The following is a 24,585-nucleotide window of genomic DNA, read 5'->3' as shown; positions in this document are numbered from 1 at the left end:
GAAGGCTGATGAGGAATATATTTGGGAGGGATTTATGGCTGAACACCACACAGCAAGGGTTCCCAAATCATAGCTGCAAGCTTGGACATGAGAATGGAAGACAAGGCATCCCAAGCCTGGAAATGAACTGTCAAACAGCCGAGTTTGGGAACCACCATTATTTAGGCTAGCTAGAAAAAGTGGTCTTTAAAGGAGATGGGCCAGACAAAATTATGAATTTCACAATAAACATTTATTTTTGTAGGACATTTGCCAGTGAAGCAATGATTAAGCTTCCATTAAAAGAGACTCAGGAGGTATCTGTAGAATATTGTTCAACCTGTGAACTGTTAGCACTGAGGTGATTTTACTACAATATAAAAATTCCTTATGATTCTTCCTTCAGTGATACTTTGAAGATGGTGGTGGATTGTGGCTTTGCGGTTGTTGAAGGTTGAACTTTTAGAACAATGTAGCAATACTATGCTGAGATCTAGAAAGGTGTTCTTTGTGTATGTTAAAGCCAAAGGCATCCCTAATCAGAAGAGAAGTAAATAGCCTTCCTTGAGCAAGGACAATCCTGGAGCAATTAGATCTTGAAAAGGGTACATTGCCAACTTGGCAAGCAAACTCAAGGTCCATGTATCCTTAGCTGAACTACTCTCATTGTAATACTAACAATTATGCCTATAGGTCAAGAAGACCCCCCCTCCACATCCGTCACTCCCCCACACGTTAACCTTTTAAAGCCATTATCTTCGGCGGCAGCCTACAATCAAACGCGGGGGGCTGCCGCTTCCTTCCCCTCTCCCGCCTTCTCCACAGCGGCCGCCCCCCGGGCATGCGCCCGAGCGCGCGCTCCGGCGGGAGGCGAGAGCGAGGCTGGGGCGGGACGGAGGAGGCGGGGCCTGTGGGGACGTTGGCAGAGCTGTGGGGGTAGAGCCGTTGGGGGGAGCATGGCGTCATCGGCGCGCGCCGCTGAGCGTCGTTCCGTTGGAGCAATGTCGCCGCCGCTCTTCAGCCTGCCCGAGGCGCGGCTCCGCTTCACGGTGAGGCCGGGCACGAGCGTGGGCGGGCGGGGATGGAGGCGATGGAGGCTCCTCTCCCTCGCTACCGCGTGGAGGGGGACCGGGCAGGAGGCAGACTGCGCCTGCGCACCGGGGTAGGGCTCTGCTTCGGCGGGCGCCGCCCGCCCCCCGACCCTTCCGCAGGCCCGGCCGGAGCTCCCCTTGAGGAGGCCCTCGGGCTCTCCTTTAGCGAGCCTTCAGGGCAGGGCAACGTAAAGTTTGGGGATAGGGCTTCGTACCGGCTCAGCCTAGCTCGCCAAGGGGAGGTTCTGCTGTTTAGTTAACTAAAATTAACGTAAATAAAATTAAAATTACGGTGTAACCGCCGCAACAAAACGTCCGTAGCTTGTCGCGCTTGTCTCTTTTGCGCCTCTCGCTTCTCCGTTGCCAGGGCAGGTGGGGCTGAATGCGTACCTAGGCCTCTGGATCCCACCTCTTGCAGCCTGGTTTGTTGGGCAGGGGGATGGGATTTGCGCAGAAGGGGTCGAGGCAGAGGCACTTGCTCCATTAGGTGGCTTTCGTTACAGGATATAGTAATCTTTCACACCATGTTGTTATCAGGTGTCATGTTCCAAACCACTCTGACGTGCCTGTGAGGCAGGTAAAGTTGTGTGTGGGGGACTTGAGACTGTCGTAGATGCAGCATCGATCACAACAGTGTATTCCTCCGTGTTTCACTTAGAAATACTATTTTCACCACACTGTTAGCCCAGCTTTGAGGTCTGGTGCTCTACTGTCTCACATGCCTAATTTCCTAGGCACTTGTTATTTGCCCTACTCATTACAAAGTTCTCTTTGTAAATAAACACATGGTGTGTGGCAAATAGATGCCTTAGTATTTCTGTCTGCTGTCAGAGGAAGGAGGAGATCCTTCTGGTTTTGTACTGGTTTTGTGACTTCTCTTTCTTTACATTTTGGTAGACGTCCACCAGAGAGGCTCTGAATAACAAAAGTATCAAGCCACTGTTGAACGCATTTAACCAGATTCCTGGGAGGTAGGTAAATGTTGCTTGATTTTAAAAGGTGCCTATTGAGATAACTTTTAGTAATCTTGTCCCTAGTATTTGTTATTAACTGATGTGCAATGTTTGCATTTGCAGTGAAAATGAAAAGAAGTGTACCTTGGATCAAGCTTTTAGAGTTATTGTAGAAGAAGAAATAGTAAGTACTTTAAACTGCTACGGTTTATCTCTTGATAAAGCTCAAATTTCTATTTGTAAGTTTATATATTAATTTAACAGCAACTTACTTTAGTATAAGGAAATACTGTTTATTAAAAGCATGAATTGTGTAAAAGTTACCTAATTAAGATTGAATATAGATGATAAAGGAGATTGGTAGGTAGGACAGAATGGCAGTATTTTACAGATACCACACTGTAGCAAGAGGTGTTGACTTAGCCTTTTTCAGCAGTTCTTTGTAATGCTTATGAACGTCTGCCACGCCTTAAAAATTCTAGTTCATAAATATGCATTATTCTACAACTATACTTTAAGAGTGGGGTGGAGTGGGTTATCTGCTACTAACATATAACAAAGCTGCCTGTTGGCTGAGAAGAATAATGAAAGGCATCAAATAATCTTTGTTGGTGTTACTTGAATGAATGCTGAATGTGGGATGTTAATGTTCAGGGGTCTATGCAGTAGGTGTTACAGAGTCTTTAATGGCTGGAAGCAGTCAAGAAATCTTGCGCAATCAGTAAAAATTTCCTATAGTTAACTAACAGGTCTGATTTAATAGATTGTTTGAAGTTTTGGGAAGCTGAACATCAATATTTGTTTTAAACTTGCCTACTTGGAAACAAGAATTTTAGTTTTGTTAGATAAACTTAGGTCAGAATAGAGAAGTTTAACACTGTTTTGTTTGTTTAGATAAACAAAGCTCCATGTGAAAATCTCCTGGCAATTATTTCTCTTGCTATTAATGGAGTTACAGAAGGTGAGCATCTTTCTTTCAAATCTCTTGGCAGTTTTAGGGACCATTCAGGGGAATTTTAAAATCTTGATTTTTTTTTTTTTTTTTTTTTTCCTAAGTCATCTACAGCGGTTAGCTTTGATAGTATGTGGCCCTTATGCTCGTGGTTATTGTGTGTTTCACAAGAGGAATGAAGTATATTGTAATTAATTGAAATCTTTTTTTTTTGTAATAGAGGAAGATGCATGGTTTAGGTTGCAACATAATTAGCATTTTCTATCTTTGTCCACCACTGTAAAACGCTTCGAGTCTCCCATCATCATTTCCGAGATGGGACCACTGAGGCAGAGAGGTTAAATGATTTGTAGGTTTCTCTGTCAGTTGCTGGCAGAGCCAGAAATAACTTCTGAATATCTGTGCTCCTGTCCCAGTACTGACCTATCAGCACACGGCTGTTTTGTAGATACTTGATGCTGTTTCTGTAACTGTCTTTTGTGTCAGAAATCAGTGTGCTGATCTCTCCTGAAGAGGCTTTCATGCTCTTCCCTTTGTTTATTTGTTCACATTACACATCAAATACTTGTTTGTTTTAGTAAGTATGGGTCAACTACATATGTGTTTTTATGAACTGTGGAATAACAAGACCTGTGATTATGGAGGAACACAGGCACTACCAAACTACAGGGCATGGGTGGACAGACTTGGAGTGCTGCTTTAGTGGTGCTTTACTTGAAGAAAACACTCTCAAACTTCATGGGTGTGTGTAGTGTAATAACTGTGGATTTAGAAGTTTGAGAGTTCACTTGCAGTCTGCAAGGAGACGGGAAGTTGTTTCAGACTTTGAGGTTTTTGGAACAGTTATCGCTTATTTGTTTTACATTAGTGCAGAGCTCTTGTAAAGCTCATCTGCATATGTGTACATATATAAATAGCTTTAATGGAAGTTAACACTTTAGCCCAAACTTTTTGTCAGGATTTGTAGGAACCCAGGAGAACTTTTTTATTCTTTTCTTTTTTTAAACGTAATGTCCCTCAACTGCCATGCCCCTTTATTGCATTTCAGTTTGAATTTGCTGAATAAAATGTTCCCTGTTCCTCAGGTATCTGCACTGCATCAACACCTTTTGTGCTTCTGGGGGATGTTCTGGATTGCCTGCCTTTGGATCAGTGTGACAAAATTTTCACTTTTGTGGAGAAGAATGTTGCTACGTGGAAATCGGTAGGTATTTTTCCAAAATGTGATACAGTTGTGCCAAAGTTTCTGTCTACCTGAACCATTTTTACAGTTTTTAACTCTCTTTGTATCTGTTTGCATTGCAATAGTAGCATTGAGTACATTTTGTTTTGAGGCTTAAAGATGTCTGGGCAGCAGAGGTCAGAAAATTAATAATAAAATCATAATTTTGATGTTTTATTTCTAACTTCTTTCTCTACAGTATACAATGTTTGTCATGTTTAGAAACTGGAAATTTAACTTCTAATGCATAATTTGTATGAGTAGCTTCTCTCTTGACTTATTATTCAGCTTCTTCCCCAGCTGCAGGAGATTCCTCCAACTCCAGTTTGCAGGGACAGAAGTCTTCTTGGTCACTTCCTTAATGAGCTTTCCATTACAGAACTGTAGCAATGGTGAATATGTTGCCCTAAAATATTTTTGCGCTTGAGGAGCAGTCAGTGTTTTGAGGCCTCTGTGAGGGTTTTGTGCTCTTTGCTGTGCCGTGGTGCTGTAGCAGAAGAGCTGCTGTGACAGGCTGCTGAGCTTCTTGTGCTGCAAGTGCTGTTAATTAAAGAGGGAATTCAGGGTCTCAGGCAGAAGTCCTAACTGCCAGCATTTTATTCCAAGATTATAAGAAATCTTTGATCCCAGTGTCCTTGGTTTGCTCTTTGTCAGTAGTACCAGGAACACAAGTGTCAGCAACTCTATAGGTAACACCAGAAAAGCATTCCAGTTTCTCTGTTTTCCTGACCAGGACTATCTCCCATAAGCATTCATTCAGGATGTTCTGTTTCACATAACATTGTGTCCCCTGATACATTCACAAACTCTTCTTTATCACTAATTCAAGCATCTATCAATTTCCTTCTATTGCTGCCAAATTACTAGTACTGTGAATGCTCTAAATCTTCTGTGCATGCTCTTTGCTTATGTGTATAAATAATGTATGGAATAATAAAGGCAATGAGTGATAAAATTAGTATGTTCCAGGAAAAAAAGTGGATGCTGGTCTCACAGTTTGTTGTCACAAATGGGTTTTCTGTATGGAGGCTGGATTTAAATGTTGTGATTTATGCTTTCTTGGAATTTGTGGGACTGCTTATTTTATGTTGCCTTTTTGTGAAACCTGCCTCTTATTTAAGGGAAAACTCAAGTTTAGAGTTACAGTAGGAATGACTCTTACTCACAACTTGCAATTCCATTAAAACTGCTAGGAAGGTTTTGTGATCTCTTAATGATATAAATACCTTTGCTCTGTTTCAGAATACATTTTACTCTGCAGGGAAAAATTACTTGCTACGAATGTGCAATGGTGAGTTGTAGTTTTTCAGGGGAGTGGTGGGAAATTAAAGGAACTCCCTCTCTCAGCAAATGAAAGTGGGTTTAGTAATTTGATTTAAATTCACATGTGTTCAATAAGTAATAAAAGGCAGATCGCTCTTAGCGGACATTCATGAGTCTTGCTGACTAATGTAAAAGTCATTCTGACCTTAGGGAAGTCTCTTCATCAGTGGAGGTTGTTGAAGAACATCTGAGAAATAACTTATTCCTCAGCAATGACAAGGCCCAAATCAGGGGCTGTATATTTGAGTAGGATTCATTTGAACTTATTTTTTATTGATGTTGAAGGTGTTAAGAGACTTGGTAGAATGCATTTGGAAAGAATGTGGCTGGTCTGAGGAAGTTACTCGCATTTAAATGTACAAATCCTAGCGTCCTTTCATTAGCTCTGTAGGTCATGTAATTAACAAGTCTTGAATTCTAGTGCATGAGAAATTGAAAGAAGGATAAATGCTAATATTCTTTACCTTTGCAATATTTAGACCTCCTAAGAAGATTATCTAAGTCACAAAACACAGTCTTCTGTGGAAGAATTCAGCTGTTCTTGGCTAGATTATTTCCACTTTCAGAAAAGTCAGGTGAGGGTTTTTTTGCATTTCATCACACTTAACATCTAATAAGGATTAAATATGCTGAATCTTTTAAGTTTATGATGGCTGCAGACCAAACCCAGTTGGAGAAAATCACTTTGCACTTGTATTTTAGTTCTTGTCTCTACCCTTGATACTGTAAGTGACTTCCATTTGTTGTGATTTCAAACACAAGTTTTGAATGCTGTTTATGAGAATTTAATATCAGCATCTTGTAAAAGACTGAGTGAACAGACTTATGAACTTCACAGCTTCTAAGACTAACCCTTTGTTTTTCACAGGACTTAACTTGCAGAGTCAGTTTAACCTGGAAAATGTCACTGTTTTCAATACCAACGAACATGAGAGTACTCTAGGACAAAAGGTGAAAATTCCTGTATCATTCTTCACTCATTCTGCAGTAAACATGTTAGATTGTTTGCACAAAAGTGTTCTACTGTGCTTAATATTTGGAAATGTATGTTCATAATCTGGTTGTCCCTCACTCAGACTAAGGTGCTGATTCTGGAGATGGTCATGTTAGCCGGTACATTAAATTGTGCAGACTTTGAGGAGAGAAAAGTTGATTTGATTGTGAGGGACAAGTGCTGTCACTTACTGTACTAAGTTTTCCCCACAGTATACAGAGGATAGAGCTGTTCCTTCAGCTTTTTTCAAGAGAAGTCTGGCTACCATTGCAAAGTGTAGTAAGGTGTTAAGACAGGAATTCGTTGTGTGTTTTGCTGGAGTAATACTGTAGAGATCTTTTGAATTACCAGCTTAAGCTTTCTGATATGAAGTGTAACAGAATATTTAACACTGAAAACTATATGCAAACTGTAGTGCCATTTGTACAATTTCTAAATTATTTTTTCCTATTAGCACATTGAGGAGAGGGAAGAAGGAATGGATGTAGAAGAAGGTGAAATGGGAGATGATGAAGCACCAACAAGTTGGTGAGCTCACAGCAATTTTAAAAGTTGAAACAAAACTTTATAAAGAGAAAGTAAAGAGCTGTTTGGAAAATATCCTTAAATGTTGTATTCGGAATTCTACTTATCGCTTGCCCTCTCAGGATTAGATACAACCTAGCAGTGCCTTAGTCTGTTTAAGTGGAGTTGCCTGGAAGAGAAAGACATATACAGATTATTTGAAAAAATTGAGTACCCTGGTTGAGAACTGCTGCTATTCTCTCTTTTTGACAATTTTCCCAATTATCTTGACAAAACTTGTTCTGGTGAAATGTATTCAGGAATTCTAAGGACATGGTGTATATGCTTTTAGGAGAAAAAGCTGTGCTGCTCTGCATTCCCCAGATAGTGAAAAACTTGTAAGATCCTTTCTTATTACTGTTTTTGCTTTTATGGTGAGAAAGTAACAATAGAACTGTATGGAAAACTCTTTTAGGGACAAATTCTGGATTACAGATTTCTCTGTCAGGGCTCACTATTGACTCATTTCACTTAAAAAAGGAATGATATTTTGGGATTGCACGTTCCTGAGTGGACTTGAATTTAATATATTGCTTTCAATATTGTTTTTTTATTTTTTCCCCAGTTCCATTCCAATAGATTATAACCTTTATAGAAAATTCTGGTCGCTTCAAGATTATTTTAGAAATCCTGTGCAGTGCTATGAGAAGGTCTCATGGAAAACTTTTCTTAAGGTAATCTGACTTTGTGTTTTCAACCATTCAGCCTAAGTAAAAAAACACCTTCTACATGAGTAGGAGAGTGACTTCATGAGCATAGAACAGTTCAAGCACTAATGCCACTGAAAAGTAATAGTGCATGAGGAAGTGCATTTTGCTGTTTTCTGAAGTGAGCCTTTGATGGTAAACAGTGTAGTAAGATGTACAGTAAATTCCTTAATAAAACTTGTGTGAGTCAATAGCAGAAAGACTTCATATGTTGCAATAATGTCAGAAGTACCTGTTTTGTGAGTTATAAGCTGTGAAAAGCAGAACTTGTGGGTTTGGGGTTTTTTTTCTACCCAGAAGATAAATAGTTCTTCCTACCTAGTCTTAGATCTTACTTTTGAATAGAAATATTGATCCCAGTGGTTTCTAATCTCTTTATAGAAGCAGTGACTTGAACATCTCCTTTGATTGTTTCAATTTTGCTTAGTATGAATGTTGAAGACGATTTATTGCTAAGCTACTGTTTCTTCACAGTTTGCCACTTGGTGTTTATTTAATAGCAAGGAGCCTGTTTTTTTTTTTTTTTTTTTTTAATTTTTGTTCTCCATGTTCTGGTAATAAGTGGTAACATCTGCTCAGACATTCTGATGCAAATCTAGTTAATGAGGTCTACATTCAAATAAAATGTTTGTTTTTCTGCATTACTGCTGAATTGATTTCAAGAGCAGCACTGAAAATTTAACTATCGCTTATGGACCGTTCTTTGTGTATTAGTGAACAACTTAAATTGAGTTTGAATATAGCATTATTGTCATGTGGACCTTTTTCCTTCATACTATCTAATCAACAAAGCAATAGTGCACTGTTCACAACCCATAACACTGGTTTTTAGCGTATTTTAAATACTCCAAATGATTAGATGTTCTGAAATGATAGATAACACTTTCACTGTCATTTGTGGTGTTCAGAGAAGCTCTACATATTGGTTGCAAACAGGTCGTTTTGACTGACTGATAGCAAGTTTACAAATTATTTTACTTGCTTGGCACTAAGTCTAGTGTAGTGCTCTAACCACACTCTACAAATTTTTTTATATTATTTTCATGTGGTAAATAACTCTGTTTTGTAGTACTCAGAAGAAGTTTTGGCTGTTTTCAAAAGTTACAAACTGGATGACACTCAGGCTTCCCGAAAAAAGTTGGAAGAACTAAAAACAGGAGGAGAACATGTATATTTTGCAAAATTCCTAACTAGTGAAAAGGTATGTGGTTTCTTTTCTCAGCATTGCAGACAAGTTGAGGACAGAAGGAACCTGTGTCTAGTTCAGCCTCCCTGTTCAAAGCTTTTGGCTGGAGGAGGGTGATCAGTGCTGTGCCCAGTTGCGTTTCGAATGTCTCCACAGAGACTCCACAGTTTCTCTGGGTTATATTGTTGTTACATCCTGTTACCTTGTTGGATCACTTTATTTAGATAGATTTATTCTATTCTTTTTTATTTTATTCTTTCTTTGTGGATTGCCTCTGTTAATTGATGATTCAGGGACTTCTGGAATAAGAGTGCAGTAAAGCTGACATTTATTTACTGCATTTGATTTGTATTGTTACATTTAAGGAAGTTAAAAGAGTAAATATTTAAAGATCTGTTACTTTTTTATTGCCTTTAGAATTACATTTTAAAAACTTGGCTGATGATGTGCTAACTGTATTTTCTACCTCATAATGGTCTCGTTTAAAATTGCTTTGAAAAAGATCTTGAGAATTTTTAATTCCGTTGATGTTAAGTCAAAAATACAGCACTCTATTGGATCCTAAAATTGTTGTATTCATTTTGGAATAATATGTAACTTTAATTTTTAAATGCATGTATTAGTAGATGACAGAAAGCAAGTCTCAGTGCAGCATGAGTTTTCTTTTTCTGGGATAGAAGTGTAGGTAAATTCATCATAAGCCTTTGATCTGTGTATTGACAATGTTAAAATAACATGGTATAGAAGATACAGAACCGGCTGCCTAATTAATACCCAGTAGTCAAAGGCCTCTTTCTTTAAAGAATCTTCAAATGTTCCCTTTGTATGATCTGTCATGCTGCGGCACATAGGGTAGAAACCAGGCAGTGCTATCACTGTGCAAGTGTCGATGAGAGTGAGTGCTTCTGTGGTTGCCAAATCCTTATGTTATAGCCAGTAGTTTATAGGAGAAGGGAGCGAGCTGTCCTTCAGTTACTGAACTACTTGAATATTTGTTTCTCCAAATTCTTGTTCACTTCAGAGTGAATGTTGTTAAATCCAGCAGTATAAAACTAGTTGAAAATCTAAGGATACTTTTACAAGCAGTTCCTCATGTTTTTAAACATTGACTTCATTAGAAATTTTGATACTCTTTCCTAAATTTCGCTAGATGACAATTTACCCATTTAGTATGTTATAAAGTGCTGTCCTGGAAGTACAGGTGATACTGAATAGAGCTTCTGTAGTGACTTACCATCATCTTGTAAAAACAGTCTCCATGGAGTTTATCTGAAAACATTTGTTGGATTTTTTCACTTATGCATGTTTAGTCTCTTTAATGGGTAATTCTTTTTTGTTGTTGTTTAGCTGATGGATTTACAGCTGAGTGACAGTAACTTTCGCCGTCACATCTTGTTGCAGTACCTAATACTATTTCAGTATCTAAAGGGACAAGTCAAATTCAAAAGGTAACGTGGAAATAATTTGAGTTTTGGAGATGGGGAGCTATGAACTTGGAGATAAACCAAAATATTTTAAAAGTTTGTCTACTTGTTCTAAGGTTCTTGTGACACTTGCAGAGCCTTGGATTGGGAAGTATGGGATGTGTCTGAAGTTATTTTACAGCAGGAGAGCGAAGGTCTCATTCTTGCCTTTCTCCAGTCGTCTCTGCCTGACTCTGCCCTCCCTTGCCATGGCTCTGGTGTTGATTAGACTCAGTCAAACTTGTGTAGTTTACTGAACCAATCTGCTCATGTTTGCAAAGTTAGTTTTCTGTCAGATTGGTGAGTTTAGTGGGGGCTCAGAAGGAGAGGCTACTAAAGCTTGCTTAAGGTGAGTGTCAGCCATGAGAGAGAAGGAGTTTCTCTCTGGCCGCTTCAAGCTGTTAGACCAATACAAACTGCTTTTATGTGGCATCATTTTTAATCTGTATTGACTTTGTGATGTGGCACTGGTTGCTGATTTGTATTTTCCTAGTGTGCTACAGATTCCTGTCTAAAATAACAAGAAATAACAATTGTGATTATTGCTTTTGTAAATTAATGGGACAGAACAAAACCCTGTCGTCTTCTACTCTCTAACGTTATGCTGAAGAAAATCCTACCTCTCTGTTCATTCCTGTGCCCTTGACTGTCTGTGCACATAATGCTTAACATTTAAAGCATCTGTCTTTCACCTGCAATATACTGCTTTTTATAAACAGATCTCAGAGAACTTTGCAAACTAGATTAGGATCATTACCCTTGTTCTATAGATTATTTACCAAGGCAGTCTGTTGGCAGAGAAGGAATAGAATTCAAGTCTTAAATTGCAGTTCAGTCCTGTAGAGGTGGTAGGCAGTCATTTCAATGACAGTTTATTAGTGTTTGTTAAAAGCACTCATTTATCAGTGGGTAAGGATGGTATGTCATATAAATGGTGTACCATAACACTTGGTGCAGTTGTAAAATACTACTAATTATTCCCTTCCTTAAAAAAAGATGAGTTTTTTAATATCCTATTAACTAAGAGAAGCTATTTCTAAAAGTCTTTCTCATCTTTTTGACTTAGCAGTTATCAGGTTTATTTGCTATTTAAGCTACCTAGTGCTTCATAAAAATTGATTGGTGTTATATTCCTTTTGAACACTGTAAATGGAATGTTAATGGTTATGCTTCAAATGGGTTGTTCTTGAAACAGTGAAAAACAAAGATTAGATTCTCATCTGATTTTTAATGTGTTTAAAAAAAAAAAGTTCTGGTCTCTTTGGGAATGAAGTGAGCCATGATAGATTTATTTCTGTGTTCTTTTCTTTTCACTTCTACTTACCAATTGCATTATAATTCTAGATGTCCCAAGCGACTTGTTTAATGACTTCGGTTTATGCTATATAGAATATATGTTTTGAGATATTTGAGATCTGTGTTCTGTATACAGCTGGTAGATTGTTTCTTTTGCTGTGGTTTGCCTACAGCAGTGCTTTGGCTGGGGTTAGGAGAAGTTTGGGTTTTTTCAGTAAGTCTTTTCATTATGCCCATTTGCTGTGCTTTGGTGTGATCTTGAATCATGCAAATTAACTTCCTATTGGATGAAGCTAAACCTGAAAATATATTCCACAAGCACATCTATTTAACTCCACAAACTAATCAGTGGTCAGTCCATGGGACCAGACCAGAGCACATTCAAGTTACTTTCTTCAGATCCCCTCTAACAACCCTCAGAAAGTATGTATTGTAAATGATGTGTCCTCAGCACTATTTTGATGTATAGTAAACTCTCTAAAAAAAAAAAAAAGATATAATGACACTTCTTTTTGTTGGGTTTTTGGTTTTTTTCCATTCCAGTTCAAACTATGTTCTAACAGATGAACAGTCTCTTTGGATTGAAGATACTACAAAAGCGGTTTACCAGGTTGGTATAGTAGATACTTCCGTAAAAATTACATGGAAAAATATTTATCATATGATATTGTATCAGTGACCTTTGTAACTACCATTTTATTTGGATTTTTTTCTATGTATTCTGCTACAAATATAATGCAAAAATAACTTTTTTTTTTCCTCCCTCCAATCATAGCTTCTTTCAGAAAATCCGCCAGATGGAGAAAGATTCTCGAAAATGGTAGAGGTAAGTACTTTGGTGCCTGTCTGAACAAAGTCTGTACAGAGTGTAAAAAAGCAGTATCAGTTTAAACTAACTTTTGGAACATAGGTAAAAGTTCTCTCAGGTGTGACATCTTACTTCAGTAAAAAAGGTCTCGTAATGTCTTTTTATTTCATAGTGATATTTTTCCCGTGTTTTCATTAATGTGCTTTTCTTCCTTCTCCTGGGGAGAAATGGAAATGTGCATATACATGCATGTGTACACACCGGAGATGCTGGTTAGTAGGAAAAAAAAAAGTATTTTTAAAAAGCCTTTGTCCAAGGATATAAGATGCAAGTGGAATTAAAATAAAAAAGCTGTCGTCTTGCTTTCCTCTTTTCCTTTACTTTAGCTGCATCTATTTTCTTGTTTAGGGAAGGAGAAATAAAGCCTTTCCCACAGTTATTGGAGAGGAAATATACTGGTTTTGAATAAGCTAAACCAGCTGCTTAAGGTTATACTGATGACCTTCAAAATAGTTGCTGAAATACAGAGTAACAAAGCTTTCTCTGTAATAGCTCAATTGAAAACTTTGGAGTCAGCTCTGAAGGTGATTATTACCCTAATAGTGTGCAATATTATGTCTGTCTAGCATATATTAAATACTGAAGAAAACTGGAACTCATGGAAAAATGAGGGCTGCCCAAGCTTCGTGAAAGAAAGGTAACTGTGAAGTAAAGCTTGCTGCTGCTTATTTGAAATGGTGGTTCAGCTTCAGAATATGCACTCACAATGCATGTGAACACTAATGATTCACACAGCTTTGAGATTTGTATAGTTGAATGTCCCTCTGTATGTGCAGAAGGCTCCTAGATTTCTACCAGAAGTCTTAAGGCTTTATTATTATTGCTTGTATCAGCAATAGCGTGGCCAGCAGGGACAGGGAAGTAATCTTGCCCCTGTACTCGGCACTGGTGAGGCCACACCTCGGTTACTGTGTTCAGTTTTGGGCCCCTCACTACAAAAAGGACATTGAATTACTGGAGCGTGTCCAGAGAAGGGCAACGAAGCTGGTGAAGGGTCTGGAGCACATGTCGTACGAGGAGCGGCTGAGGGAACTGGGGTTGTTTAGTCTGGAGAAGAGGAGGCTGAGGGGAGACCTCATCGCCCTCTACAACTACCTGAAAGGAGGTTGCAGAGAGCTGGGGATGAGTCTCTTTAACCAAGTAATAAGCGATAGGACAAGAGGTAATGGCCTCAAGTTGCGCCAGGGAAGGTTTAGACTGGATATTAGGAAGCATTTCTTTACAGAACAGGTTGTTGGGCGTTGGAATGAGCTGCCCAGGGCAGTGGTGGAGTCCCCATCCCTGGAGGTGTTTAAGAGTAGGGTCGACATAGCGTTGAGGGATATGGTGTAGTTGGGAACTGTCAGTGTTAGGTCAATGGTTGGACTAGATGATCTTCAAGGTCTTTTCCAACCTAGATGATTCTATGATTATGTTAGCAAAGCAGTGGTTATGCATGTACGGGGTCTCAGGAGAGCATTCCTTGCTGTCCCATGGCAACGTTTTGTTCTCTTAATACCAAGGATCCAGTGACTGAGGAGACTGAAGCATGTTGTCTCCCCTCCTGCCTTCACCAGACCCTAGATTGAAGAAGTTAGTGCCTGACTACCACATACCACTTTGGATTACCTCTAATGAAGCCTTTGGCGTTACGGCTTTGGTGGGGCAGTGTACCTGGAATTTTGTGTAACAGTTCTCCTCTTATGTATCTTACTAGGTTTGCCACATGGTGGCAATCACTTACCTGAAAGGAAATCATGATTAGGTGTCTTTCACCATTGAAAGGTTTCCCGTGTAATTAGTTACTAACTAACTCCATATGTCTACTTGACTATCTTGAGTTGGTGACCAAACGTTCCTCTTCCATCCTTATTTATTCTACACACAGACTAGCCTCTTCATGGTAAAGAGCAGCTGGGTCATTATCTCTTTGCATATTTCCTTTTATGGAGAGATCAGGTGAAGCCACTTCTTCATGACTTCATCTGTTTGCAAAAAAGGAAGGGGGGCTGTGAGAAGAAAGAAATTACTATGGCTGGGAGGGGGAAGGAAAATTACAAAATTTGACTTATAAATGTTCTGTCTCCTCCTTTAGATCTCAGCCAGAGTTTCAGCTTGGGTAGGTCTTACCCTAACCTCAGTGGTCTGGGATCTCCATTCTCTGATCCCATCAAATCAGGTGCACCCGGGGAAAGAGAACTTGCAATCATAGAACAGATGATCCCAGCAGCAGCGTAGATCATATTTAGTATGTGCTGCTGGAATAAATGTGATTTGCTGCTTTTTCTAGATTGGGACTCTTGATAGACCTTTAAATTTGTGAGTGAATTAATTTTGGTGTCTGGCAAATCCTTTTCTTTATCCTTACTTTACTTTTTTTCTCCTCTTTCCACCCCTCCCTCCTTCCACTCCTAGAATCCCAGTCCTTCTGAATACTTTCATTATGATTTAATTTGGCATCAGCTGAAGTGAAATGACTTATTTTTGTTCTTTAAATATTACTGGTTTAATATTAAAAAGCTTTTTTTCTTTCCCTTTAGACCTCCTGATTCTAAGCCAATGAGGCCTGTGAGAAAGAGGCCAGCGCCAGAGGACTTCTTAGGAAAAGGACCAAACAAAAAAATCCTTATGGGGAAGTATGTTGGATTTTTTTCAATACAGGGTTTCTGGCTTTTGGTTGGTTAGTTGGTTTGGGGGGTTTTGTGGCCTTTATTTTACCACTGACTATTTTTTTAGTAATTTTCAAACTTCCTCACTTTAGAACTGCCAGGAAAAAACAGACAAATCAGTTCCTTTAAAACATGCAGTTGCCTTCCTTTCTGTATAGTCATCTCTTGTTAGATCCCTTTTAAATAGTCTCTAAGTTACAGGCTGAAAATCAGTGGTTTGTACTCATCGGATCAGTTTTTATACTTTTGTCATCTTTATGTTTTTGGTTAAAATGACATGGGTTTTAAAATAACACCCAGTGGTATTTTATCCCTGGGGCAAAGAATCCTTCTTAGTATCATGAAAATATGGCAATTTTATTGGAGAGGACATACCAAGTGCTGCATTTTTCTACTTCCTTCTTTAGGAGGAATGATAGTCTTTTCATTGTAACAGTTCACCCATCCTAGATGTGGAAATTTTGACCTTGTCTTGAGCTTCAAGACCTTGTACTGAATGTTTAGTAAAATGTCCCTTCTGAAGAAGAAAGTGATAAATTATTTCATTTATCAATGCAAAATAGCCTGACCTTAGCTAGTTTGGAAAAAGTTTGTTACAGTTTCTGACCATAGATTAGCAAGAGATTATAGAAATAGAAATTTAATACCTAATTTTCCTAATTTGCAACATCAGATTAGATTTCTGTCACTTGTGGCAATTCCTAATATGTATGTATCACAAAGTTTGTATGGTATGCTTTATTATAAAGGCTCTGGGGTGAGACTTTCTGTAGCATTGTTTCACGTGTGTGCCTTTGGTGAATGATGGCACGTGGAATGGTAGAATGGTGAATGTGGAGCTTATGCTTCTCTTTTTTTTTCAGTGAGGAACTGACCCGCCTTTGGAATTTATGTCCTGATAACATGGAAGCTTGTAAATCTGAGAGCAGGTAGGTTAAAAATGGTACGTCACCATCTAAAGCTAACTTTCAGCACACTAATTACACACAAAATTACAGTTATTACAAAATTGGCATAAGGAAGGTTTGTAAGATGGTTTTACATGGTATGCCATTTCACTGGGTGTCTTGAGGAAGGTTGGTTGTATGAATCTTTGTCATGAAATCTCCTTACAGTTTTCTTCACTAATGTTTATGCTGTCAGTAATTTTCATTGCTTAGTAAAGTCTAAGTGAAAAACCAGATGGAAACTCCCATTTTGTAGAGTGTGATTGCATAGTTAATTACCTTGTATAATAAAGGAAGGTTGCCAGGTCTGGCTGTAATGAAGTTAGTATGCAGTTCGGCTGTGATTTTCAAGCACACATGTGCTTTGAACAATACTAGATAAGAGGAAATTGGCTAGCAGGCATTGTTTCAGTGCATACCAGATCTTGTAGTGGTGCAGATGCAGAAAAATACAATTATTGGTTATCCCTTCTGCTTGCACAATTGTAGGAAATACTGAAAATGTACTTTGCTATATAACTTTCTATTTGTTAAATATAGTGTAATCCCTCTCTGTGCAGACGTGATACCTAGTATGAAAATTTGAAAAAGGAATGGGGCAGTTCCCAAAGAGAACTTTGCTAGTAGTGGCTGTAAAGGCTGTGTGCCTGGGGAGAGGTGCTTTTCTACCTGTCTTCTTTTTAGATAACTCTTCTTGGGATAATATAGCAGGATTCAAATCAGATGGGTTTTTAAGATGCTGACTTTGGTTCCAGTGGTAATACTACACTTAAACATGCATGGGGCACTGCTTTCCTGGGCAAAACACGTTTTTCAAACCAAAATTAAAGCGAATTTATAGACCAGTGTGCTTCCCCCGCCCCGCCCCAACTGATTACTGCGTTCCCTTGTAGAAGCAGATGTGTCTCTGTCAAACATTAGGTAGGAGAAATACAGATCATTATGAGCTTGCGTTGCACAATGATAATCTTGGCTCACAGTAACCTACAGCTCTTAAGCGATCTGTATTTCTTGCTTGTGGCCTTCAAAGGAGCAAGCTGTCCTGATCCCTGTGATTATTATTTCTGTTATTTTTTTAGGTCATGTTCCTTATGTACTGGTTTGAATACCTTTCAGAAGCAACTGCTAGCTGTTCTAAGAGCAGAAACGTCAGTTGCCTTTTTAGTATATCCCCTACAAACCATAAATATTGTCTTTTAAATCACAGAAAAGCTGAGGTTGGAAGGGACCTCTAGAGATCACCCAGTCCACCCCCTTGCTCAAAGCCAGGTCAACTCGAGCAAGTCGCCTAGGACCTTCTCCAGTCAGGTTTTGAATGTCTCTCTGAGAGTCAAAGTTTTGCAACCTTCCTGGGCAACCTGTTCCAGTGTTTGACCACCCTCACAGAAAAGTGGGGTGTTTTTCTGATGCTTAAGTTGAATTTCCAGTATTTCAAGCTGCTGCTTGTACTTTCACTGAGTAGCATGGAGGCTGACTCTCTTCCTTACTTCCCCCAAGTCTTCTTTTCTCCAGGTTAACCAGTCCTAGCTTCCCAGCCTCTCCTGTCCATGCGCAGCCTTTTGCATGGACCTGTGTCTCTTGCGTTGGGCGGCCTGGAACTGGACCCAGCACTCCAGATGTATCTCACCAGTGCTGAATAGAAGCGAAGGATCATTTCCCTTGACCTGTTGGCACCTCTCTTCCTAATGCAGCCCAGGGTGCTGCTGGCCGCCTTTACCAGAAGGGTGCATTGCTAGCTCATGTTCGTGGTGGTGTCCACCAAGACCTTTCCTGCAAAGCTGCTCCCCAGCCAGTCAACCCCCGGCATGTACTGGTGCCTGGGCTTGTTCTTCCCCAGGGGCAGGACTTGGCATTTCCCTTCCCTGAACTGCACGAGGTTCCCGTCAACCAATTCCTCCAGTCTATCGAGGTCCCTCTGAATGGCAGCACAATCCTCTGGTCTATCAACCACTCCTCCCAGTTGTACATTGTCTGCAAACTTGCTGAGGGTGCACTCTGTCCCATTGTCAGTAAGGAAGGTGCTGGATAGTGCTGGCCCCGGTACCGAGCCCTGGCATACGCTAGTGACTGCCCTCCAGCTGGACTTCATGCCACTGATCACACCTCTCTGAGCCCAGGAGTTCAGATGCTTTTCCAGTCCACTTCAGATAAATTAATTTCTCCTGATATCTGTAGACTTTAGACCTGTATTGAATGTGCTTTAACTTGAAGTACTTTCAGCAGAGCAGAAGGTGCAGGGATCACCATGGGAGGTGAAATGAATGTGTTTAAGCAAGTTGGGGAGCCACTAAGATGGGATCATTAAGTACAACATTAAGCTGCCTAGTATTTTTTTCCCCCTCTAAAACTAATGACATAAATAATTGAAATTAAGGAGTAATAGTAGTTTAGCTTTCTCTGATAGCAAATGAAACTGAAATGGAGCTGGGGGTGGGTAAAGAGGCCATGTTTTACTTATCCTGTCCTGTCAGATTGCACAAAACTAACAACCATTTTGGATTCCGGAGGTCTTGTGAGTCGTGCAAGTGGCAGCATGTTTCGAACACAGCCAGTCAGTTGTTACGGGTATTTTTATGAAAGTCTCATTTCCTTCTTGCCAAAATTCTTATGTCCTGTAGTCCTTTTTCACCAAATACTGCTGACAAATGTTCATGTCACTTTATAGTATGGTAGAAGGTTTGAATATGTATAATAGGCAGTGCTAATGACTACTGGTGTGTTTCAGTGGTTATGCAGTAAATAAATTTATAGCAACATGTATCAAACAGATTCTTTTCTTACTTGCAATTGTTAAATTTGAGTAGGTTGATTTTGGGGGTTGTTCTTCTTCTGTTGATAAGCTTGAGATGTGTATGAAGGAACTAAAAACCAGCTATTTTAGGGTAGATTTTGAGGAGTATTAAGCTCATTTTATTTTTTAGGGAATATATGCCAACATTGGAGGAATTTTTTGAAGAAGCTATTGAACAAGCAGATCCTGAAAACATGGTTGAGAATAAGTATAAGTATGTCAGTCTTTGTTCTGTTTCACTTTATTTTGATCTCTTTCATGTTTGGATTGTTAAAGAAAACACTGTTCTTTGTATTCTTGGTAGTATCTGTATAAGACTCCAGTAATGTACAAAAATCTTTATAATTTTGGACAGAATTATATTAATTAGGAAATGACTCGGGTCTTTTTCTGTGCTTTTACAGATGACAGACTATTACCAACCAAACTTGTATTTTATTATAGGGCTGTGAACAATTCTAACTATGGCTGGAGAGCATTAAGACTTCTAGCACGCAGAAGTCCCCACTTCTTTCAGCCAACAAACCAGCAGTTCAAGAGTTTACCTGAATATCTAGAAAACATGGTAATCAAATTAGCCAAGGAGCTGCCTGTAAGTAATATCATCCTATAGTAATAAATGCTGAATTCATTTGACTTCCTGCTTGTCTCTCTGCAGTCCATTTGGTACATGGAGAGGGAGGGGGAAAAAAAAAAAAAAAGAGCAAAAAAAAAAAAGAGCAAAAAAAAAAAAGCTTGTAAAGTAAAAATTGCAAGTAAAATTGGTGTAATTGATGAAGACCCCAGTAACACTAAACTGTGAGTAACATTGACTAAGCAAGTAACTGCTGAGCTCTGCCTTGTATTCTGTGAACAAACAGCTGTGGCAATCCCAGGGTTTTTTTGTGGGGTTAGTACAGGAATATATTTGTACCCAGCTGTTTGGGTTCCACATTGCAGTGCAGACCACTTTCATTGACAGTGTCAGCTGGTGTTAGGGCTCATGAATATCGGTAGCTGTGGCTACTGGGATGGAAGCCTGTAGTAAAGGGGTAGGCTGTGCAGCTGAAGCGTTACCAAAACTTTACAGCAGCATTTACCAGAGCTCTTGTATCAGCTCCCTGACTTTTAAAATATGTAAAGACAAATAGGCCTTGTGGAGCTGTAAATTTAAGGCATTAGCCCTTTGCATATTCAGCAGTACAGATCTGAGGCCAGGGAGAGGGGTCTTTCAGATCTCTTTATACACAGTGATGAGAGACTAACAGCTGGGGAAGGCAGCATTTGCTAAACCTTTGAGCTAACACACAACCCAGCAATTTCTTCTGGATATGAACATGTGCTTCTGTATTTGAGACCTTGTCTGTCATGTGAAACCACTGAGGTGTAAAGGTTGGACTGTAACATACAGCGCTTTTTGTTTGTTCAGCCATCAGGGTTAACTAGATGCTAATAGCAATTTTAGAAAAAATAGTGGCAGGGGAAAGCTGCTTAATATATTAAGGTGTGTATATATATAAGAGAAAGTATATATAAGGTGTATATATATGAGAACAATATATTAAGGTATCGCTTTTATTCCTGATGGTACTACTGTCATATACCAAATGTTATGGCAAGAAACAAATACGTACATAAGGCCTGTGATTGAAATGTGAGCAAAGGGGAAGCCTTTTGTTCATCGTGGCTGATCAGTAGCTAAATCAGAGTGGAAAGTGTGTTGTTTGCATATTTGTTTGCCACCTTTAAGAAGTTTGAAAGTACAGAAAACTTAGAGGAATTCCTGAGTGAGGAATGGAATTAGTGAAGAAGAATTTTTTTTTTAAGAATGTTCATCAGTGGTAGTCTCATAGAAAGTTGGTTGGTTTTGGTTTTTTTTTTAAAGTAAGTAATAAAGCTTGATATGTAATGCTTGGTTGTAATCACAGGATTCACTCCTTTTCATAGTAAAGTCAGTGGATCCTTTCATTAGGGTTTTTAGTTCGTACTGTGTTTTATTAGAACACTTGTTACTGGTGTTTCGGATATAGGAGACTCCGGGGGATTTTTAATTCTCATGGGATCATGTCAGGTTTTCCATTTTAACACACATTCCAGAGACAGAGCTGTAAAATTTCTCTTTAAATATAAAGTTCATCCAGTGATGTTTAGTTCTCTCATTGTAGCCTCCTTCTGAAGAAATAAAAACAGGTGAAGATGAAGATGAGGAAGATAATGATGCTTTATTAAAGGAAAACAATGAAAGTAAGATTTGCATGTTCTCAGCCTTTTCTCTCTTGATGTGTATTGTTGAAGCTGTGTTTTAACAGCATTTCTACTGAGGGTCACCGGCCCAGGTTACCCCAGTGCTTCTGGCTTGAACCCGTATTTGTACCAAACAGTGCAGCCTTTTCAGGACACAGGGCACCAGTAGTAACCTCTTGGTCTCGTGGCCTGCAGTGCTGAAAGCACCCAACTTGTTTGATTAGCCCTTTCATTAGGAACCTCTTCCACTTTTTCTGCTACGTGGTGTATGTTTACAGTGTTAGCAGGCATTTGTAGCTAAAATGCCAGCATTGCTGTGTAAAAACCTACCCGAGTGTTCCTCACCCCGCTTTCCTGGGTTTTTTCCCTTTAATTGCCATGGGTAAGTGCCTCCCTGTAGCCCCAGCTGGAGTGGGTAGTCATGAGACTTCAGAAATTGATATATTCTGAGATCTTTATTTCCTCACTTAAAATATCCTAAAGGCAAAAGCCTCTCTGAGAAGAGCCTTCCTGACAAGCATCATCTCTTGTTCATTCCTCTCCATGAACCAGTCCTTCCATTTTTGTCTCTTGCCTGTACCCCGGTACGCTGTGCTCCGCAGTGTCCTTCCCTGTCCCCTGTGTCTGAGCCTGCTGCCTTCGATCCTCATTCACACCGTCATCTCGCAGCACCTTCTCCCTTGCATGTTGTATCCCTGCATGCTGGCTCTTGGAGCCAGCTTGAGCAGGTGGGGGGTGCAGGGCGGGGAAACCACACACCCAATACTGCTGGCAACTTTGTTGAAAGATTTTTCTGTTGGTGGGAAGCTGCCTGTGGGCCTCTGAATCTCGCTTGTGTTGCCCTTTTCCATCAGTACCTGACCTTTTCCACAGCCTCCTTGCCAGTAGTGAAGAAGTCCTCTTCGTTTCAGCTTAACACTGCCTGAAACAGCCTTTGGAGCTTCACTGTGTTGAATTTACACCTTTCTTTAAATCTTGTCTTAAAGCAAAGACAAGAGCACTGTGGTCCGCTATACACTGTTGTGCTTAGAAATAATGGAAGTGATGTGGGTGCTTCTGTTGTTTTGTCGTTCATGATCTTCCATTCTTTCCCCTCTTTAGTTCAGACAAATGAGCGTGACTGATAAGCCCTGGAGAGAGCTGAAGCTTCCACTCCATGCCCACTGGCTCCTCAGGGGGCATGAGGGCGAGATACTTAGAAATTAATCATATTCTTAATTTTTAATATGTGCAAGTAATTCAGTCTTTAGGGGTTTTTTTCTTTAGAACAGTGTGAAATAAGCATAGGTGGTAAGCCATATATTATAGACCATGATAAGTGATAAATATGCAAACCCACCTGTGCAATCCCTGCAGTGTTTGGCTTCTCAGCAGAGCACAGTATTCCATGTTCTTTATCTTGATGCCAGAATGATTAAAAATTCCTTAAAGTACTCACTACATATTGAAGTTACTATCCTGTTCACAGTCCTGCTGCTAATAGGAACATGAGGCTTTAGTAACTCAGTTAAAGGGAAGCAAACGATTTTTTACCTGAGTTAACTCCATGTAAAGTGACTAAAATAAGTCCAAAAGACAGTTAAATATTAAAGATTGCTCTGTGTTTTATTATTATAGTTGACTCACATATTGAAAATTTCCGGCTGCCTGTCAAAATCCTTGTTTTCGTTTGGAGGAGGCAGTTCTGATGTACTTAAAGCTTCAGCAATTCTCTCTCAGTCAAACAAGAGATAACATAAAAACCAAGGTTTTCTTTATCATGGGCAATAAGGGACATTCCTGTTGAAACCCAGGTAATACATCTGTAAAAATCTCTGTTCTCACAGCTCTTGAGAAGGTTTTTACAACTAAAGGAAAGGTGTAAGTCAGTCTGGTAGTAAATAAATAGAAGATTTAAAATGGAGATCAGGGAAGAGTTATTTGCGTATCTGGAGACATTCCTTGTGTCTCACAGATTCTTTCTTTCTCTTTTTCTCCCCCCTGCCCAGGTCCAGAGGCACAACGGGACAAAGTCATGTCGGGCGAACAAATCGAGTCATTTGCAAACAGGCTTGGGGAGCAGTGGAAGGCCTTGGCCCCCTACTTGGAAATGAAGGATTCTGATATACGCCAGATCGAGTCTGACAGCGAGGACATGAAGATGAGAGCCAAGCAGCTGCTGGTGGCCTGGCAGGATCAGGAGGGCGCCCACGCGACCCCTGAGAACCTGATCACTGCACTGAACAAAGCCGGGCTAAGTGACCTCGCGGAAAGCCTGACCAACGATACTGAGAGCAGCAGCTAACTCCCTTCAGATCCTGACCTGTCATTGGGGTGTGGTGGTGGTTGTTACTGGTGACTCTTCTGGCGGCTGTTGTTAATTGTGACTGTTTGTTTTGTTGTTGTTAATTGTTGTTGCTAGATAATTGATTTTTGATAGGTATTTTATGTTCAGTAAGTGATAAAACTTTTTAATAATACTGTTCAGTTGTCCACATTTTCTGAGAAAAGGATGGTAGAAGTGTAAAAGGGAGGAGGGAGAGCAAGGGCAGCTTTCTGTGTGCGCTGTGGTCAGGGGTTGGCAGCAGCAGGGCTCGGGTCACTCCTGTTGCTGTAACTGCCCGCTGTCTCTGGTTTCTCAGTGTGTGGGTGGCTGTGAAGGACTTCTAAGTCATCACTTGGGGGTGGGGAGCTCTAGGCCATCAAAATGTACCTGTTCGCAAGTGATTCAACTGTTAAGAAAACGCTGGGGTTGTGGTAGAGATCCAGGTTGTAGTACTCAATGAACCGGTGCCCTTGGAGGGGTGTTGTGGTCAGCCTGCTCTCCTGCTGAAATGGTTCTCTAGACCTTGACAGTCAATAATTATGGGGGTTTCCATGCTTTGTTTTATTAGTAATTATTAACTTTAGCCTCTGCATATGTTTGGCTGTGTAGGAACTCCCCTGAGTCACGATAAACAAGATAATTTTCTTGTCCCAGTGCACTGTGACATGACAGTTGGTTTCATTTTAATGACATGGCTGGCTGTTGCATGTAGGGGGATCTGTTTCCCCTCAGAAAGCAAGAGACTGTGGTGGTGGTGGAGCTACAACTTGTTTTGTGGCTATTTCTTGTGGAATTTGTGTCATGCAGTGAAATCTAATTGCTGAGTGTTTGGCAAACCACATTATCACAGAACTTTCCTCTGCAGGGTACTGTTTCAGTTTTACAAGCATACCTGTGAATTTCCAGGGTGGTTTGCTGCTGGCTTGGAGGTGTGTTCCATGATGGGCTTTGTGCCTGCTCCCCCCTGCCTCCTGCTGCAAGTATGATTTGGTACAATGTCGAAAATGTAATGATTTTGATTGCAAAGGGACTCAAGCATGTTGTGACCGGAGGAGTGTGGGGATGAGCCAGGG

At 39.9% G+C, this 24,585-nt stretch overlaps 1 protein-coding gene across 2 annotated transcripts; it reads left to right on the top strand.

Moving 5' to 3' along the window:
- Positions 1 to 903: 903 nt before the first annotated feature.
- Positions 904 to 23,669, top strand: THOC1 (THO complex subunit 1). Of its 2 annotated transcripts, XM_074821106.1 has the most exons (22): positions 904 to 1,028; positions 1,968 to 2,041; positions 2,147 to 2,207; positions 2,918 to 2,984; positions 4,061 to 4,179; positions 5,440 to 5,488; positions 6,000 to 6,095; positions 6,389 to 6,471; positions 6,969 to 7,042; positions 7,644 to 7,752; positions 8,855 to 8,986; positions 10,319 to 10,419; positions 12,274 to 12,340; positions 12,506 to 12,556; positions 13,165 to 13,235; positions 14,673 to 14,696; positions 15,118 to 15,213; positions 16,110 to 16,175; positions 19,115 to 19,198; positions 19,429 to 19,576; positions 21,129 to 21,207; positions 23,196 to 23,669. In XM_074821106.1, exons 1-22 carry the CDS (start codon positions 936 to 938, stop codon positions 23,489 to 23,491), a joined length of 2,040 nt encoding a protein of 679 aa, XP_074677207.1. In that variant the 5' UTR covers positions 904 to 935; the 3' UTR covers positions 23,492 to 23,669. The 2 variants fall into 2 exon arrangements, with proteins under 2 accessions (XP_074677207.1, XP_074677216.1); XM_074821115.1 differs by lacking the exon at positions 14,673 to 14,696.
- The last annotated feature ends 916 nt before the right edge of the window (positions 23,670 to 24,585 follow it).

The sequence above is a fragment of the Strix aluco genome, chromosome 1 (assembly GCF_031877795.1).
Source record: "Strix aluco isolate bStrAlu1 chromosome 1, bStrAlu1.hap1, whole genome shotgun sequence".
NCBI lineage: Eukaryota > Metazoa > Chordata > Aves > Strigiformes > Strigidae > Strix > Strix aluco.
Note: the sequence above shows the minus strand (reverse complement) of the source record. Positions and strands in the feature narration are given on the sequence as shown.

What these genes read in the sequence shown, in the direction of transcription:
- THOC1 (XM_074821106.1), top strand. Translation starts at nt 936, where the DNA reads ATGGCGTCATCGGCGCGCGCCGCTGAGCGTCGTTCCGTTGGAGCAATG. An exon ending in TTTAACCAGATTCCTGGGAG is followed by an intron (nt 2,042 to 2,146) that starts GTAGGTAAATGT and finishes TTGCATTTGCAG; the next exon opens with TGAAAATGAAAAGAAGTGTA. An exon ending in AGAGTACTCTAGGACAAAAG is followed by an intron (nt 6,472 to 6,968) that starts GTGAAAATTCCT and finishes TTTTCCTATTAG; the next exon opens with CACATTGAGGAGAGGGAAGA.